The 19,357-nt window shown below is 40.2% G+C and overlaps 1 protein-coding gene across 1 annotated transcript in view; it reads left to right on the top strand.

The window, feature by feature from the left end:
- The window catches only part of cacna1db (calcium channel, voltage-dependent, L type, alpha 1D subunit, b), a 131,000-nt gene that overhangs the window by 42,850 nt on the left and 68,793 nt on the right, over positions 1 to 19,357 (top strand). Inside the window, 7 exon segments of the mRNA XM_055165889.1 lie at positions 2,733 to 2,885; positions 4,989 to 5,185; positions 8,553 to 8,656; positions 11,595 to 11,764; positions 16,060 to 16,134; positions 18,445 to 18,529; positions 19,032 to 19,058. Of these exon segments, the coding sequence (XP_055021864.1) occupies positions 2,733 to 2,885; positions 4,989 to 5,185; positions 8,553 to 8,656; positions 11,595 to 11,764; positions 16,060 to 16,134; positions 18,445 to 18,529; positions 19,032 to 19,058 (811 nt within the window).

Genomic DNA, 19,357 nt, shown 5'->3' with positions numbered 1-19,357 from the left:
CAGCTCCATCCTCCAGTTTCCTCCAGTTGCACGTTTTCTCTTGCTCTCCTCCTCCTCCTCCTCTCTTTCCATTTCGGGCATACATTTTGACCTTACATGAAGTCGGCCTCGTCTGCATTCTCCTGCGTCTCCATGACAACACAACATGTTCGTTTTCAGGAGGTAGAAGAAGAACAGGATGCAGCGGAGGACCTCAGGGAACCGTCAAGCAATGACATTTAATGCGCTCCTGTTTATATCCAGAACACATGCATAACATAGCTAGGTCAACAAAGGTCAGCGTCGAGGCGGGAAAAACAGACACCCTCAAAGTTTATTATCTCATCTGAGTATTTTATTTTTATTTACTTACGAAGAATTCATGTGGTTTGGCCTGAAGATAAATGATATTATTGAAACGAATTATGCCGCTGATATAAAAATGTTAATTGCTTTGTCTGGAATGTTCCACAGTATGACATTAAACAGCTCTACTTTACATTTATTCAATTACAAGTGGTGTTATTGCTTGAAAATACTTAGAAAAACTGGCATTCTGACTGTGAGCGGGGTCGCCTCTCCACAGATCTGACCTGTAACTTAGTCTGGTTTGGTCTCCATGAAGGCAGAAAGGTTTAATGCCATACTGTGAAACATTCCAGACAAAGCAATAACATCTCCATGGAGAAGAGAGTTTGACAGACCCTCCATCAGAAACGCTACTCAATACATCTTTAAACTACAAAATCTATTCTAAATGGACAATATTGTTTAAAAATCATGAGCTGCAATTAGGGCTGTAACAATAACCGAAATATCGTGATATCGTATCGTCAAAGTTCTCACAATAATATCATGGACCATCACAATATATCAAATTACAGGTCTCTTTGCTTAAATTAAGAGTTATGATGCAGCAATAGCTAAAAAAGACACAGGGAACTACATAGACCATGATCCATTGCTCCATTTCAGTGCAGACTACAAGAAGAAATAACAGTTCTAACACTTTTAAGTCTTAGTTCTTTGGATTAAGTCTTGTCAAGGCATTTTAAGAGGAAAAAGTAGCATATTAACAGTTTTGTTCACAAAATATCTCAATAAATATCGTACCGTGAGATGTATATCGTGAAAATATCGTACCGACAGATTTGGATATTGTTACATCCATAATCATGAGCCTCCCAACCATATTGTGAGCTTTCTCATGATATCGCAATAAATTTCGTATCGTGAGACTTGGATATCCTTACACCCTTAGCTGCAATAAATGAGTAACAGAATGAAACACTCATGTAGTATTTAGTTTGCATCTGTAATGAGTGAGAAGTTATTAATTCAACATTTTACGGCTCAAATCTTATTATTAAAAATAACAACAAAAAAAAGTCCCAGTTGAGCACAAAAAAAGTACTTACAATAAATGTTGGCTACAAAAATATGCATTGTTCCAGCTTTAGTTTAATAAGTTTACTTGACATGTACAGGAGCTTTAATCAAAGAAACATTGAAGAGATGCTTTGTACCAGATTAATTTGTGTCTGCAGTCCATGAGACATGCAAAACACAAAATACAAACATAACATAAACAATGAAATCTATGTACAAACATCCCATCCCATTATCCCATTCCCACCCTACTCCCTACTAACTAACAAATGTAGTTGTTATTAGTTATAATTGTTTTTAGTTGTTAATGTTGGCACTTCTGTGTTGTTAAAAGATAAGTTCGTATTTCAGCACTAAACTTTTTTTTAAGCATAGTTATAAATGTGCTAGTATTTTGTTCCATTCTGATAAATTGATATAGTATTTATTGTGACAGGCCCATGTCATCTCCTTTGAGTATAAGTGCATTTCCCTGACTGACCAGTAGATGGTGTATGCCACACAGTCTTGGTGGACTGACTTCTGCAGAGGAAGAATCAATCAGTGTTGTGAAGTTAAACAGTGCAAACTGTACTGTCTATTCTTTTATTAACAAAATCATGATTTTTATGTAAATGATCAGAGTTATAAGATGTCAAAAGTTAAAGCGAGTACTTTTTGAAAAAGTCCAATGAAGTTTATAAGGGATTTTTAAGTAAACTGTTGCTGTTGTGTTGCTAACCTGCTAACTTGCTGAGATTGTAATCAAGGCAAACATTTGTGAAATGTTTTTCATACAATATTGAATTTTTTGGGGGTTTTATGCCACCTTAAAGGTGCACATTTTGAGTTTATTACCAAATACCAGAAATGCTTTAGTAAATGTAAATAGCAGCCATGTTAAGCTTAGAGAGAACAGCGCCATCTCATGGACACTTGTTCAATTGATCTTTTATTGATAATTTATTAATCATTTATTGAACGTAGTGCATTTCATTTACCTACCTAACATAAATATTTATACCACTTAACATAAGTTACATTTAAAAAGAGATAAAACAGTAATTAATTTTATGTAGATGTGAAGTATTAAAAATGTCAAATACATTTGTGAAAATGTATAAATGTCAATTAATATGTTCTGTACTATATTCCAGGTTTACAGGTGTGTTGTCTTTGTTTGTGTATATTCCAGGTTTACAGGTGCGTTGTCTTTGTTTGTGTATATTCCAGGTTTACAGGTGTGTTGTCTTTGTTTGTGTATATTTCAGGTTTACAGGTGTGTTGTCTTTGTTTGTGTATATTCCAGGTTTACAGGTGTGTTGTCTTTGTTTGTGTATATTCCAGGTTTACAGGTGTGTTGTCTTTGTTTGTGTATATTCCAGGTTTACAGGTGGTGTTGAACTCCATCATCAAAGCCATGGTCCCCCTGCTGCACATCGCTCTGCTCGTCCTCTTCGTCATCATCATCTACGCCATCATCGGGCTGGAGCTCTTCATTGGGAAAATGCACGCCACCTGCTATGTCATACAGACAGGTACAGCATGCAGGGAAGTGTCTAGTATTATTAACAAGAACCAAGACTGTGCTATATTACTCCAAAAATGTGCAGCTGAACAATATTGATTTCAGCTGCCTAGAACTTAATGATGCAATCTGAAACGCAGCAATAACATCTCCATCCCTTCACCAATAAAGCTGTGCAGGAACCTTTAAAGGGACTGTATCAATAGGGTTGACCAGAGTATTCAAGCTCTAATCGAGACCAAGTCCTGTCTGTCTGAGACCACACGCTCACTGTCACTCAGTAAAGTTTCAAATGAGCACACAGGAAAAGCCTGTTAGGTCCTGGATTTTCTAATACACGATTTGCAACATGTTTAAAATGTAGGATTTTGTTCAAAGTGCACAGTAAACAATCATATACTGTATAAATTAGGAGTCTCCAACCTCTTTCCTCCTGTGAGCTTCTTTTTGTAAAATGAAAATGTCAGAGAGCTACTAATTTTAGCAGTCGCCAGAAATAGAGAAAATGGAGTAAAGCCACAGCGAGCCGTGGATGGGGCACAGTTAGATGCCTGTAAAACGTAAACCATTATCCATTTATCAGTGCACAAACTATAGGCCCATTTCCATTGTAAATGGAATCAATCAAATTTGAGTTATTCAGCGTAATAAGTATAATTCAGAAATCCCTTGGAGAGCTACTTGGAAGGGGGTGGAGAGCCGGTAGCTCTCCAAGGGGAGGTTGGAGGCTCCTGGTATAAATGGACATAACTAATGTGCTAGCCGCTGTGCTCCAAATAAGAAGTTCACATACAGGCTCTTCTGGCTCCTTCTGACCCTGGCTCCCATTGACTTACACTGGAATCTTGTCCTCCCTTTCTCTGTAACTGCTGCTGTGAGCCTCGTCATTTTGGTCTTAAAATGTTCGTATTACTCGCTCTACATAATCCCGGTAATCCCCTAATACAGAGCCTGGCTCCAAATTCACTCCTGTAACCTCTAGGATCCTGAGCTTCATTTGACTGGAGTTTCATGGGTCACCCTGTAATACTACACTTCGAACTGCAAACATTTGGCACAGAAATGTCTGCATATGACCCTGATATTGTTCTTTATTGTCACAGTAAATAAAAAAACATTCAAATTAATAGTTTAGATTCAGATGACTCACCTGGGCCCTGATGAGCTTCTTTTGTGGTTCAGGTCTGTGTGAGGACATCAGCTCTCTGCAGAACCTCAGCAGCCCTACACAGAACTAAGAACCTGCCTGAATATCACGCGGCTTTTTCTTGTCTGTCTGTTTTCATTTGGCTTTAACTGCATCTTAACTGCGACTTAAATTGTCCTCATTGTGCAGGTAACACACACAAATACAAAAGTCCCGTGCCCTCGTTTGTTAATCAGAGCTACAGAACATGCTTTAGACGAGGCTGTGATGGGACCTGAACCACCCACACCTGCTTTGCTTCATAGAGCCTTGAACCTGCATCATTAACAACCAGTCTCATTTAATACAACACTATAAACCTTTTTTTCCATGCAGTTGACTTTTGTCCCAGTACAGATATATTGTAAAAGCAGCTTTTAGGGTCAGAAAGATTAGTTTGTGCTGTGTGCTTTGAATTATCAAACTTTTTTAAGGGAACGAGTTGGTGTGCTAACCCTAGCCCTGCTGTGGAACAAATTAAAGCTCTCGTAATCTCTTTCCACATCCACAAATGTTACTAATATTTTCTTTAGTAAATACAGATATCGCTATCCTCTATCTTTTATAACAGCAAAAGCTATTATTACATTTTTTTAAAGTCTCGGGCTGCACCACATATTGCATTTGAATTGAAATCACAATCTGAATTTACACAACATCAAATCACAAAGCAGCAGTTTTTTAAAAGATACTATAACAAAATATCCTGTGATTTTACTGAAAACTTTTGGTATGAGTTTATCACATCATATTTCAGTTGTCTTTCTAATCGTAATGCTTCTGGGATTTGTTTACAATGTGCACTTTGAACAAAATCCTACTTTTTATGCCAGTGTTGCAAATAGTGGATCAGAAAATCTTGCAGTCCACTTTTCACTAACACCTGTAACTCGCCTCTCTGTTTGACGTCTGTGTTCTGGCCCCCAGGAGCCCTCGCCGAGGAGGAGCCCACCCCCTGTGCGGCCTCAGGACACGGGCGCCGCTGTTTGCTCAACGGGACCGTGTGCAGAGAGGGCTGGCAGGGCCCCAACAACGGAATCACCAACTTCGACAACTTCCTGTTCGCCATGCTCACCGTGTTCCAGTGCATCACCATGGAGGGCTGGACTGACGTGCTCTACTGGGTACGGTATCGCCAGAACACGTTAAAGAGAGCCGCTAAACTGGGCAGGACCTGGAGGACTAAAGGGGAGAGAGAGAGGGGGAAGGACGGGCGGGGTATAAGAGACAGTGTCATTGGTCTAACAGGGATCCATATGTTTGTAATGAGAAACATCTGAGTGTCATCAGGGCAGTTCTGTGTAATGTCACATAGCACTTATAATGGCCGTGGTCACTGGAGGCAGCACACATTTGTTTGCTTTTTGTTGTTGTTGCTGGAAAGCTGCAAATTCTGCATCTAGTTAGTTAGTGCACTAAACTTAGCAAGAAAAGACAAGGAACAGTAGACGTTGTTAACACAGCATATACACAGTGGCAAAAAAGTGGCAAACCTTTCTTCGCTGCCAAGCTGTGTTTTAAGTATTTGTCTACTGTTCTTTGTCTTTTTTAACAATTTTTGTGCAAACTAGATACAGAAATTGCATCGTACACTACTTTTTTATGATGATGGTCTGAAAAGAAGACGGAAAAGTGGCATCACGTATTCACTTTTTATTCCGCGTTTAGACTAACGTTTTCAGGAGGAAATCTGAGTACATATGGTGACGCAAAAGTGTGTGGAATTCGATGGGGTATGCATGCCATCCGACATGTTTGTTTCTGTGTACTGTATGTATGTGATGTAAACGTGTACGTGACGTGAGCAGCTCTGAGTTTTGTGTCTTGGGCAGTGTAGACAGATGTTAAATACTTATCCCAGGGATAAGTAGTTCCAAGATCATGTTTAAAAAGGGCATTAAAGCCACAAGGGAGCATAATATTCTATTGTTTATTCTTCTTTAATTCAAGTACCATTTTCAGTTGTTTTTTTTTACTGCCATTTGCACAAATCAAACAGAGGATGTATAACTTATTGATTTTCTACACTGAAAAAAGGTCACTGGATTTGCTTAAAAAAATATCAGATTGGCTGCATGCGATAAAATTATGTTTAGGCTTCAAAACTTATTAGATCCTCTCTACACATATTTTTCCCAGAACCCGAACGTAACTTTTTCATGTTGATGAATATGCAGATTTATCATATGTTACCTTATCATGAATATGTGCCTTTTTTATGGTTTTATTTTTTATATATTATTTAATTCTGTCTGTTACTTTAATATGTACTGTCTGTGTTTCTACATTTCTGTATTGTCTTAAACAGAATCAAACACACAGAGAGCACATGTTTTCATTTTAATTCATTCACTGTAATATCAATTGCAAAATATAGTATTATCAATTAATATCTCAAGACAATACACTGAATAGAACTTTTTGCAGCAAAAAACCCCACAACAACTCACCTCCCTGGGGAGTGTTCAGAAGTATGGTTTTAACTTTTTAATTTCTATGACACCTAAACTGTATAAAAAAAGTGGAGTAAGGGAGAGAGGGGTGACAAATTTTCAATGTAAAGTCAATTGGAGTGTGGATCTATAGAGTCATGCAGGTGCTATTCCTCCAGCTCCACAAAGTAACATACTGTACCTTTTAAATGTACATCAATTCAGTCAACCATTTTATTTTTGTCCAGTAAATAATCTTAAATATACAAGGTTTGTTACCAAACCTGTCACAGTCTTCATTGCTCCAATTCTCTTCTAAACCTCCTCATCTCATTATCACCAAATCAGCCACACACGCCACAAAGCACCAGAGGCCACCCACGCCCCTTTAAGTGACCCCGACCCTCGTCTTTGTCGCGCCCAACGCTCCTCTCTCCTTCTCGGTCGTGTGTTGTGTATGTGTCGCCATGGTAACGGCTCTCCAGAACAAAGGTGTCCTGGTGCCGCTGTTGTTAAAATTATAATGACGGGGATATACTGATTATTATTTTGCATATTCAGGCTTTTTCAAGTGACCTTTTCTTGCTTTTACAGTTTGCTAACTTTTAAGTGCATTATGTAACTTTTCTGGCAGAGAGTGCTTGTTTCTATGGAGATATAAAGGTGAAAACAATGCATTGCACTCTCAGATAACCAATGTCCAAAAGCTTTTTAAAAAATTTTAAATAATGTTTTGGTTAAAAAACGTCAGTCAAATAATTTTTCATGCTTTGGACCACACATAAAAATTATCTGACTTTTTTTTTTTTTTAATGGAAATGTTATCTTAAAATTAAAAAAGCTTCGTCTGAGGGACATCTGACATCTGAGGGTGCTATGTAATTTTTCACTTTTCATTTTTTAAATTTTGCTTTTTCTTGCTTTTGCACCTTTACAAGAACTTTGATGTGCTTTTTCTGTTTCACTTGTTTCTCCGAGAATGTTCCGCAGTGTGACATTAAACAGCTCTACGTTATATTTATTCAGTTACAGGTGGTTTTATTTACAGCTCAAACTTTTTGAAAACAACATTCTGACTGTGAGCAGGGTTGTCTCTCCACAGATCTGACCTGTAACTTGGTCCGGTTTGGTCTCCATGAAGATAGAAAAGTTTAATACCATACTGTGAAACATTCCAGACAAAGCAATAACAAGCGCAAATTGAGGTTCATTTGGTTTTCCGATAATTTAGGTTATTAGGTTCTTTTTTCAGACAAGAGTTTGTTTTCTTCTCTGAAAGTTTCAGCTGCTCCGTGCGGTCTTCCTCAGAGTCATGTGATGTTGCTGTGACGTGTCGTGACGTGGGCATGTTCCCGGTAGGAAGACAGCGCCAAAATTCGTATAAATCAGCTGACTGGACACGTCACAGCAACATCACGTGACTTTGAGGAAGATCGCAGGGAACAGTCGAAACTCTTGGTCTGAAAAAAGAGCCTAATAACATAAAACAACAAATGCACTTGATGGATCCTCCACCACAAAAGTTACACAATGCATCTTTAAACAGGGGGTATTTTACTTCTCTAGTGTATTAACTCCTAAAACATAACATATTTAGATCACCATGTTATCTTTTATTGTTTTGCAAATACTATATTTGCCAAAGATGACGTTTTAACACATTTTATAAGTTCCAGTTTTGTTTTTCCAGCATCCCCCCTCAGTTTGCTCTTCATGTTAAGTTACTCCCCCTTCAGAGCACTATCAAAACACAATCAATGAATGAAACTGCTGCACATCACATCAGGTTGGTCAAGTCAAAAAAAAAAAAAAAGAAGAATTTGCATAATACCCCCATTTTAAAGGCACATTGTGTAACTTTACTGGGCCGTCAGATGTTATTGCTTTGTCTGGAATGTTTCACAGTATGGCATTAAACCTTACATTAAAGTTACTAGTCAGATCTGTGGAGAGGCAGCCCCGCTCGCAGTCAGAATGTCTCTTTTTCTAGGTATTTTTAATGAATATATGAAGTGGATGTGCCTCTGGTGGTGACCTCTGTCTCACATGTGTCTCTCAGATGAACGACGCGATGGGCTTCGAGCTGCCCTGGATCTACTTCGTAAGCCTGGTCATCTTCGGGTCCTTCTTTGTCCTCAACCTGGTTCTGGGAGTGTTGAGTGGGTACGTTAAGCCACCCTTTTCTGTTAATGCACTTACACAACTTGAAATGTGTTACCTCTGAATCTGAAAAGCCTGACCACTGTGTCTAAACATCTCAAATATCACTTATTTCAGTAGATCTATTCACACACGGTTAGTTTTACTTGGGGAATCCGTGTATCAGTTGTTCATTCGTTTTTCAAAATAAAACCAAAAATAAAAAAACAACTATTTGCTAACGATTTGTTTTTTCAGTTTTCGATTTTGCGTTTAAATGAATAATGGAAAAAAACAGATAACGGCCGATCCCTGTTTCTGTGACTTAAACTGTAATGCTGGACTGAACTGGGACTGAAACAGGCCTGAAACAGGCCTGAAACAGGACTGAAACAGGCCTGAAACAGGACTGAAACAGGACTAAACCATTTTCAGTCCTGGTCTGGTCCTGGTCTGGTCCCGGTCTCAGTCTTGGTTTCAGTCACAGTCTGGACCTGGTCTGGTTCCAGTCTCAGTCCTGGTCTGGTCCCAGTCTCAGTCCCGGTCTGGTCCCGGTCTCAGTCCCGGTCTGGTCCCGGTCTCAGTCCCGGTCTGGTCCCGGTCTCAGTCCCGGTCTGGTCCCGGTCTCAGTCCCGGTCTGGATCCGGTCTCAGTCCCGGTCTCAATCATGGTCTGGTCCTGGCCTGGTTCTGGCCTCAGTCCTGGTCTCAGTTCTGGTCTAGTCCCGGTCTCTGTCCTGGTCCGCACCCAGTCTCAGTCCCGGTCCCGGTCTCAGTCTCGGTTTCAGTCACTGTCTGGAACTGGTCTGGTTCCAGTCTCAGTACTGATCTGGTCCTGGTCTCGGTCCCAGTCTGGTCACTGTCTCAGTCCTGGTCCGCACCCAGTCTCAGTCCTGGTCTCGGTCCCAGTCTCGGTCCTGGTGTGGTCCTGATCTGATCCTGCCCTCAGTTCTGGTCTCAGTCCTGGTCTGGTCTCGGTCTGGTTCCGGTCTGGTCCCGGACCTGGTTCAGTCCGGCATCGTAATTTAAGTCACATAAAGGGGAAACGGCTGTTATCCGTTTTTTCCATTATTCCTTTAAGCACAAAATCGAAAACTGAAAAAACGAATCATTATCTGATTTTCATTTTGGTTTTGGAGACAAATAATGAAGAAAATAGTTGTGGGTTTTGTTTTGAAAAATGAATGAACGAATGACACACAGATTCTGGTGTCCCCCGGTAAATTGTGATAATTACAAACATCATCTGTGTTTCTAATCCCGTGCGAATTGTCCATGTGTAAAAATGTCTGCAAAAACTGAATTTTACCTCCTGTAGTTCTGGAGACTCGGGTCCTCAGGTGATTCTAGTCCCGTGTGAACGCTCATGTCTGCAAACTGTCCTGTTTTTCATCTGTGCATTGAAGCTAATAGTGATTGAGCAAGTCTCTACGGCCCATTTTAGGTCCAAATGTGAACTAAAGCCCTATTCACACGGGATAAATACAACCTGGAGACATCTGGTAATTTGCAAATTACCGCTCCACCTCTGTGTTACTTGCAGCGCATTCGCTCGGGATAAGCAAAGTCTGTAAATTACTCTATTTTACTGACACTGACAGATTGAAAGAGAAAATTACAAGGAAAGAAAAGAATGAGATAGAAAAGACGTGCAATTACAACAGCAAACACTGAGATGCAGATTTGCACAAAACTATTATCACTGGATGTCTGTGTTTGTCAAAATGTCAAGGTTTAGTCCTTGTTTAGTCCTGGTTTTAGTTCTGGTTTAGACCTGGTTTAGTCTTGGTTTTAGTTTTGGATTAGTCCTGGTTAAATCCTGTTTTAGTCCTGGTTTAGTCCTAGTTTGATTGTTCACTCTTTTAGTTCATCTCGTTTAGATTATTTTAATTCTCTTTTTACTTGATTTAATGCTTCTACATTTAAGTGGCTGCAAATTGTACAAAATGCGGCTGCAAGGTTTTTAACTGGAGCAAACAAGCGAAATCACATTACACCTGTTTTATCTTCACTGCACTGGCTTCCTGTTAAGTTCTGTGTTGATTTTAAAATTTTGGTTTTAACTTACAGAGCTTTAAATGGACAGTCACCCCAGTACATCAGTGACTTGCTGCGCCCCCACTCCTCAGGCCGTGCCCTCCGGTCCTCTGGTCAGGGCCTCTTGATGGTCCCAAAAACCCGATTTAAAACTCGGGGTGACGTTTGCTTTCAGGCTGTGGCTCCCAAATTATGGAATGCCCTGCGCCCAACCCTACGTGAGGCAGACTCTATAGACTCTTTTAAAAAGCAGCTCAAGACACTGCTATTTAGACAGGCTTTTAGTTGACTGTCTCTGTAATTCCTCTATTCTTGTTTATGTTGTTTTTATGCTGTTTTGCTCTGTAAAGAACTTTGTGATTTTTTTTATCTGTGAAAGGTGCTATATAAATAAAGATTTACTTACTTTATTTACTTACTAGTTTAGTCCTGGTTTTAGTTCTGGTTTAGTCCTGGTTTAATGATGGTTTAGACCTGGTTTAGTCCTGATATAGTCCTAGTTTTAGTTCTGGTTTAGACCTGGTTTAGTCTTAGTTTTAGTTTTGGATTAGTCCTAGTTAAATCCTGTTTTAGTCCTGGTTTTAGTCCCGTTTAGTCCTGTTTTAGTCCTGTTTTAGTTCTGGTTTAGTCCTGGTTTAGTTCTGGTTTAGTCCTGTTTTAGTCCTGGTTTAGTTCTGGTTTAGTTTTGGTATAGAGATGCCTATGGGAGGGGGGGTTTGCGCTTTTGCAGCCGGGTACCAAACAAGCCACGGCCCATTTGTGGACATTATAAACTCAATCAAAAAATTGCATAATGTGGGCACTTGAACTTTTACATTTTTTGCAAATTGGCAGCACTAGGCTCTTGTAATTGAGTAGATTATTGGCCATCCATTAATACTTTTACTTCAGTACAAATATTCAGACCTAGTCATCTTTCTGTCCAGGGAGTTCTCCAAAGAACGTGAGAAGGCCAAGGCGCGTGGGGACTTCCAGAAGCTGAGGGAGAAGCAGCAGCTGGAGGAGGACCTGAAGGGCTACCTGGACTGGATCACCCAGGCCGAAGACATCGACCCGGAGAACGAGGAGGAGGCGGAGGACCCGGGCAAGCGCAACAGTGAGTACTCGTTTTCTATTCTTTACTTCAAATGGGTGACATTTTACTTGAGTAACTTCTGATAAAATTGTACTTAAGTAGTTTTCAGACAACGTACCTTTACTCCTACTTGATTAATTTATCCAGCATGAAGTGACCAGATGAAAACCAACCAAATGTGTGATGGAGCATGAAAATGAGGGACATCTTGTTGCCAAAATAAAAAAACATACTTTTTTTTTTTTTTTTTCATTTGCTTCTCCAGTCCATTTTTGAACAACGCACCTTGATTCCTTTTAAGGCTCATTTTTGCTTACGTACATGAACAAATCCGTGTGTTCCAAGTGTAGGAACAGTCACTGCATTTATACTTCTCTGATATCAACACTGCGTTCTCTTAAACAACCACCAGAGGGCACTAAAATCATTTTGAGAAATGACCAAACGGATGAGCAACAAATAAATGAGTTTTTAGGTGCCATCTGTTGGAACAAAGTCAAGAAAATGACGCAAGGGAAGCATTTATTTGTTTTGCAGTTGCGTCTAGTCACTTAAAAAGTTTTCGAGCTTTGTTCACTACTGCCCCCAGTGGTCCACTCATGTACTGCTCTGTCGCTAAGATTCCACATGTTCTGAGGAGACGGACAAAATGATGGACAGAACAACCATGGAAGCATCATAAAATCTGGAAGATGAATCCAAGATGACGTCGTTTTGTTTTCAGTGGCCTGTGCTCATTGGCTCATAGCTCTAAAAAAGCCTACGCCGTAAAAATGTGTGATATCAGAGACGTGCAGTTCGACCAAAAATCGTTCCACTTCTCTCTCTTCTCTCTATTCTCTCTGCTCATCTCTTTCTTTATTTCTGTGTCTCTCTCCTGTCTTCTCCTCTTCCTCTCTTTCTCCTCTCTCTCACTCCTTTCTTTCTCATCTGTCTCTGTTTTTCCTCTCTATTCTCTTTCTCTCTCCTCTCTCCTCTCTCTGTCTTCTCTGTCTCTCCTTTTTCCCTCTCTTTCCACTCTCTTCTCTCTCTTTCTCTCTCGTCTGTCTCTCCTCACTTTCTCTGTCTCTCTCTCCTCTCCTCTCTCTTTCTCCTCTGTCTCTCTGTTCTCTCGCTCTTTTTCCTTTCTCTCATCTCTCTTTCTCTCTCCTCTGTCCCCCTCACTCTTACTGTCTTTCTTTCTCTTCTCTTTCTATTATTATTGTTTTCAGTGACCTGTGCTCATTGGCTTGTCGTTCCAAAAAGCCTATGCCGTAAAAATGTGTGACATCAGAGTTCTGACCAATCAGATCGCTACAAAACAAATTTTTAAGCGCTTTGACTATTTAAAAGTTCTAAAAAGTTCATATTGTAAAAATGCAGAAGTATTCCTACAAAATCTGACCCTTATGAAAGCTGTCGATGCCCTGTCAGACGAACATGGCAGTTTAATTTAATAAAAAATACATTGCGCTTTATGGGATAATTGTTTCTGCGTTGGAGTTCCCGGGAGCTGCAGTACCTGGAGCGGCCACTAATCCATCGTGTCTTAATCAGTTCTTATTATAGATCCATGAAAACAACACAGAGAACAGCTAGGAGTCTGTCCTTATCCGATTGGACCTAGAACATAGAACATAATTCAGCCTTTACTCTGCTGCATGTTGTTCTGTGGCGGTGTCTCTGCTCCTGGACCGTCGTGTGCCCTTCGTCTCTTTCACTTCACACGTTCTCACACAAACTCCGACACCGCTGTGGACACACTGAATCAAGTGGAGGTGGTGAGCAGGTGGTGTCTGCTGCTGAAAATCATGTTTTTGCTGCTGATGGACAAATGTTTGTGACGCAGGATTTGAGATGAAAATGCTACTCTAACCTGACAATGTAACAGTGCTTTTGCTCGAGTAAAATATGTGGTTCCTCTTCCCACTGTGTGTCTAAAGTGACAAAAGCTTTATGTTGGCTGTAGTATTATATCAGATATAATTTACTTACCGTATTTTCCGGGCTATTAGATGCGGTCTTAATCCTCTAACCCCATCAAAAAATGGCCACGCGCCCCACAAGCCAGAGCGCTGTATACATGAATCCACTCGGGTGTCCCAGCACGACTTCAGTAAACTACAAAGCTGCACCACCCGCAGCGCACGCAAACACACACGGAGCAGACAGCGACCGCACAGCAAAAAACACCCACAGCCACACTCATCACTCCACTCCGACGAGGAACAAAATGGAGGGACGAACCAAAAAAGCGAGTCCAATGTGCCACTTCTAGACTCAACTGAACAACTGAGTCACTGCGAACACGCCGACAATCCAGTGGTCCCAGACAGCACCCTCCCTACACACCACAACTGAACAAAGCCCAGAGTCACTGTGAACAAACAAACAATACCACTGACCCATCTAACTGTTGTTTCGTTTAAAGTCCGGAGCGGTTTATTTGTGAAAAAAGTTCGAAAATAGACCATTTAATGACAGTGCGTCTTATAATCCAGAGCGTCTAATAGCCCGGAAAATACGATATTCTCACTTTTGTGCCTATAGATTTTGTACACTATGTTAATGTTTTGTCCTTCCAGTTACATCAACTTTAAATTACGTCCCAACAGTTCCTCTTTAAGTTACTTTTACTTGAGTAGTTTCCTGCAACACCTACCCTCTGTTGTCTACTTGAGTAAAATTATATAAATGAACTGTGCAGCATCCCAGCTGGAAGAATGAAGCGTACATGTGGATGTGTACAGCAGCCGTCATCTTCAGTGTCCAACTTGCACACAGTAAGAGCTAAAAACAAACAGTGAATTTAATAATGATTTAAATAAACAAATCCAATGGTGTAACAGAGTAAACACACCATTTATCCTTTCAGGCCAGGAACATGAAGTATATGGAAAAACCGTCCATACAGTTCTGCCTTTCTCCCGCCATGTCCGTCAACATATTTTTAAGCAGTTCCTGCTTTTACCGGAAGTGACGCACTTCATACAGGAAACATTCCAAAATAAAACAAACTGTATGGAGCCTGAGTTCCATATTGATCGCAAGATTAGAGGTCTGTGCAGGACAGAATTTTCAGTCCTGCTCCCACCTGCACCCGCAAAGAATTTCGCTTTCTGAAGCTCTATCAAACATGGAGAAGCGGAAAGGAATTGTCTTAAACAGAGGTGTCAACATGAAATTCACAGAGGGCCAAAATTTAAAACTGGAACTAAGTTGTGGGCCAAACTAAATATTTACTGAAAAGTTTCAACAACATCTGCATGTTTTCTCTTCTTTCGAGATATGTAAAAAAAACCTTTTCTTATTTAAATAGATGTTTAAAATAATAAAATAAAACAATAAACATTGAATCCAGGACAAATCTAATATAAAATACAGACAAAATTTTAAATAAATAATGTCTCTATAGTCTGTCTGTAACCGGCGAGCAGCTCTAATACATATTTGATATGATCTTATGGGCCAAATATAATTATATCACGGGACAAATTTGACCCTCAGGCCTGAGTTTGACATGTCTGGTCTAAAATGTGTGCGAAATTAGACCACATCCACAAGTTTAGGCTGCTTGAAATGTTTTTATTAATGCCAAATAAAATATCCAGCACAAATGATGTATGATAGGCACATGAATCATTTGTATATTACGGTACTTTACACTCATATTTAGTTTGCGGGACTGCAGTTTATTTTAGCTCTTGCCCACGTCCGCAATGAGCTTTCAAAATGTGTCCCGCGCCGCACTGTTTTTCGTCTGGTCCCACAGGTCCAGTGAGTCTCCCGAGGTAATACAGGACCCTACGCAAGATCTACTGCTCTATATCTATGATCTGTGTATAGGAAGAACCGACTCTGTTTGTGTCACTTTGCAGAATACCCCAGTTCTTATTAACAACATTTTTATTTGGTGTAACATGTTTAGTGTGGGCAGACAGTGCGTATCCCTGATTGGCTAATCCACCTGTCAATCACACCCATCTGAACTCGGGGCGAATCAGCATCGACCAGACTCACATTTTCTTCTTCCTCCTTAAAGGACTTAATGTATAATGCAATTTTTCTGATATGTTTAAATCAAATCTGGACTCTCACACAGTGTTTGAGTTTCAGTAAAAGTGTGTGTCTTCTTTTCTCTGTCAGATGCTTTAATGTGGCCAGCTCCAGTCTGTATGTAACTTTAACTGTTGGACTGTCTCCTCCTGCTGTCTCTCTGTCCTCTATCCTTCTCTCCCTCTTTCTCTCTCTCCATTCCTCCTCTGTCCTCCTCCTTTGCCTCCCTCTCTCCCTGTCTTCCCTCTCTCTTCCCCTGCTGCTGCATTTGACCCGCTCAGGGCTGATTTTTGCTCAGCTCACCCAGAAGAAGCGAGGGAGGTTTGGCTGGTTCTCTCAGTCCACAGAGACACAGGGTAAAGCTTCAGATGCCCATCGCTCCACTCCTCTCTCTTCTCTCTCTCTTCTCTCGCTTCTCTCTCTCTTCTCTCTCCTCTCTCTCTCCTCTTACTCTCCCACTTTGCTCATTTCTTTCTTTATTGCTGTGTCTCTCTCCTCCTCCTCACTCTCTCCTCTTCTCTTTCTCCTCTGTCTCTCCCTTTTCTCTCTTTTCCTTTCTGTTTTGTCTCTTTTCTCTTCTCCCTCCTTTTACTCTCACACTTCGCTCACCTCTGTTTCTGTGTGTCTCTCTCCCCTCTCCTCTCTCTCGTCTCTCCCTTTTCGCTCTCTTTTTCCATTCTCTTCTCTCTCTCTTTCTCCTCTGTCTCTCCTTTTCTCTCTCTCTCTATCACATTCCTTTCTCTTGCTTTTCTCCTCTTTCTTTCTCTCTCTGTCTCTCTCCTCTCTCTTTCTCCTTTCCTCTCCCTTTTCTCTCTGTTTCCTTTCTCTTCTCTCTCTTTATCTCTTTTCTCTCTATCTTTTCTCATCTCCTTCCTCTAACTCTCTCACTTCACTCATCTCTCTGTTTCTATGTCTCTCTCCTCTCTGTGTCCCTCTCTCTCCTCTCCTTTTTTTCTGTCTCTCCCTTTTCCCTCTCTTTTTCCTTTCTCTTCTCTCTCTTTCTCCCTCTTCTCTGTCCCTCCTCTTCTCTCTCTGTCTCTCTCTGTTTCCTCTCTTTCTTTCTCTCTCTCTTCTCTCACTTTGTTTCCTCTCTTCTCTCTCTCTCTCTCTGTCTGTTTCCTCTCACTCTCCTCCCACTCTCTCTCTCTTTCTCTCTTTTGCATTTGCTCGGCTTTGCACGTTGCTCTTGTCTTTTCGCCTTTTTTCATCAGTCCATCTTGTTTGTCACAGTTGTGTTTTATTTGACACTGATGCTGTAAAACAAAAACAATTCTGTATATTTTTGTTTTTATCTAACACTTGTGTTTTCAGAACAGTGATCTTGTGAGTGATATGAGTTTCTAGTGGTTTTTAAAATAGAATAATGGAAAATATAATGTTGTTTGCCCCACATGAAACAGAACTGTACAGTGAGACTGGAGTGTGAGCCTGTTTAAAGACATGAGGAGCATCGTCTCAGAGTCTTAGAGTCTCAGAGTGATCCATGTTCTGTACAGAAAAAACTAAAATGTGGCTGTTTGCTGCAGGTGTTCCAATCAGTGGGAGCAGTTAGAGGGTGCTCTTGGAAAAAGGATCAAAACTAAAACACAACGGACTCCAGGCAATTCAAAGAAGTAAAAAAAAATGTTTTTAATCGCACAAGGCCCTGATGAAGACCAGTTAAGGTCGAAAAACGTTGGCTCTGGCCATTTAAATAAAGGCCTTTTTACTTTTTTTACTTCTTTGGAGTGCCTGGAGTCCATTGTGTTTTAGTTTTGATCCATGCTCTGGTTTGTGGACTCAGATACAAAACCTGAAGAGTGCTGGTTTACTGTTAGGTTGCGTTAATTGTCTATTAAGTGAAGTTTAGCTCTGCTCCTGGTTTGGTCCTGGATCAGGTAGTACAGGTTTAGTCCTGGGTCAGGTAGACCAGGGTTGGTACAGACATTGCTCTTGTCATGTGCATAATAATATTGCGATATGATTCATATTGACAATATTGTTACATTCCTTTATAAAGGAATCCTCATCAGTCACTCATTCACCCCAGACCATATTGATTTTGTATTGTGTTGTTTTGTTTTCAGACACCAGCGCTGGTTAGTTCTGCTCTTTACAGTTCAGTTATATTAATATAGGAAAGTTTATGGGAGTCTCACTGAAATAAAAACATATTTATTTTTGAAGAACAATGTAATGCTACAAACTGAACCACTTGAATAAAAGTTGTCTTTTGATACTAAAAAACATACCACCACGATATTAAAAACAATCTGTATTTAGATAATAGAACGTGATTTTCAACATGAAATGGTAATATTTTCTTTTATATTCCCATGTGATCTTACACCTGTGTAATCCCTCAGTGGGTTCCACAGTGGCCCATGGGCGTATACTTGCCTATGTGCTCTTACATTTGTTCCAATACAGCTTAAGATCACTCTAAATCTGTTCAGGAAGGTTAATTTCTCTCCTGTGAATGGGACTTTTTAGACTCAGTACCTGCTCAAATGACTTTCTAGTTTCGCCTCTAGTTTTAGTATCGATGTCTGATTTTATTTTATTTTTTATACTTTTGACAATCCTAAAGTGGACACACACACACACAGTTTAGAGAGCAGAACTATCCAGCGTCATTGTATCTGTTCTGATTGTAAATGCTGATTGTTTGGTTTGTGTGCCTTCAGCGAGTATGCCCAGTGAGACAGAGTCGATGAACACAGACAATGTCCCAGGAGAAGAGGACAAGTCTCCCTGCTGTGGAGCGCTCTGGTGAGGACATGTCTTCATACACGCGTTTTATCCAAATCACCAGTTGACATTCAGACAATCAATTAACCAGGCTCTCTCTGCAACAACTGTTTTTAGCCTGATTTAATCTGCTCATCTCTTAGCTCCCCTTACTGACCTTTATATATACAAACTTCCATACAGTTACCTCATTGAAGGTTATTGTTAAATTATAGTTAACATTTAAGATTTTACTAAAATCTTTGCCTAGTTTTTGACTTTTTAACTTTGACTTTTTGACTTTGACTGTGACTTTGTCATATACACTTTAATCTATAGCAATGCCAGTGAGTTATTACATCCATGTTTAAAGTTTTAATTGCCAAAATCTGGTAAAACATTAGTTTGCTTCCTAAATGTATATATGGTGAAAATCTTTGTGTAGCTGTTTGTTTTGTTCATGTTTGTTCAAAGATGTGACTATTTCTATCTGTATGTGTCTCTATGTATTTTAAATTCGTTCTCTCATCTTTTATGGTCTCAGTCAAAAAATCACTAAATCCAAGTTCAGGTTAGTATGTGGATGTAGCATGTGCCTCTTGTGTACTCCTCCTCATGTCTGGTCACATGGTCATATGGTCATATGATCCGCTCACCTGCATGTCGTCAGAGTCCCATAAGTCCCGTGTTCTATTTCATCCCTACTGACCGCGAGATCATCTTTTGCACATGCGCAGATCGAGAATCTAATGACACCAAAGTCACTTCTGCTCCTCCGGGTGTCCCATGTGAGTCTATATAGTCACGTGACACCGAGAGCTCAGTCCCTTTTCTTCTTCTCGTGCACAACTGGTCGACTTGATTTTGAAA

This window comes from Boleophthalmus pectinirostris, unplaced genomic scaffold (genome assembly GCF_026225935.1).
Source record: "Boleophthalmus pectinirostris isolate CB_2022bp ecotype Guang Dong unplaced genomic scaffold, ASM2622593v1 HiC_scaffold_8, whole genome shotgun sequence".
Lineage (NCBI taxonomy): Eukaryota > Metazoa > Chordata > Actinopteri > Gobiiformes > Gobiidae > Boleophthalmus > Boleophthalmus pectinirostris.
The sequence above is the reverse complement of the archived record's forward strand: the minus strand, read 5'-3'. Positions and strand labels throughout refer to the sequence as shown.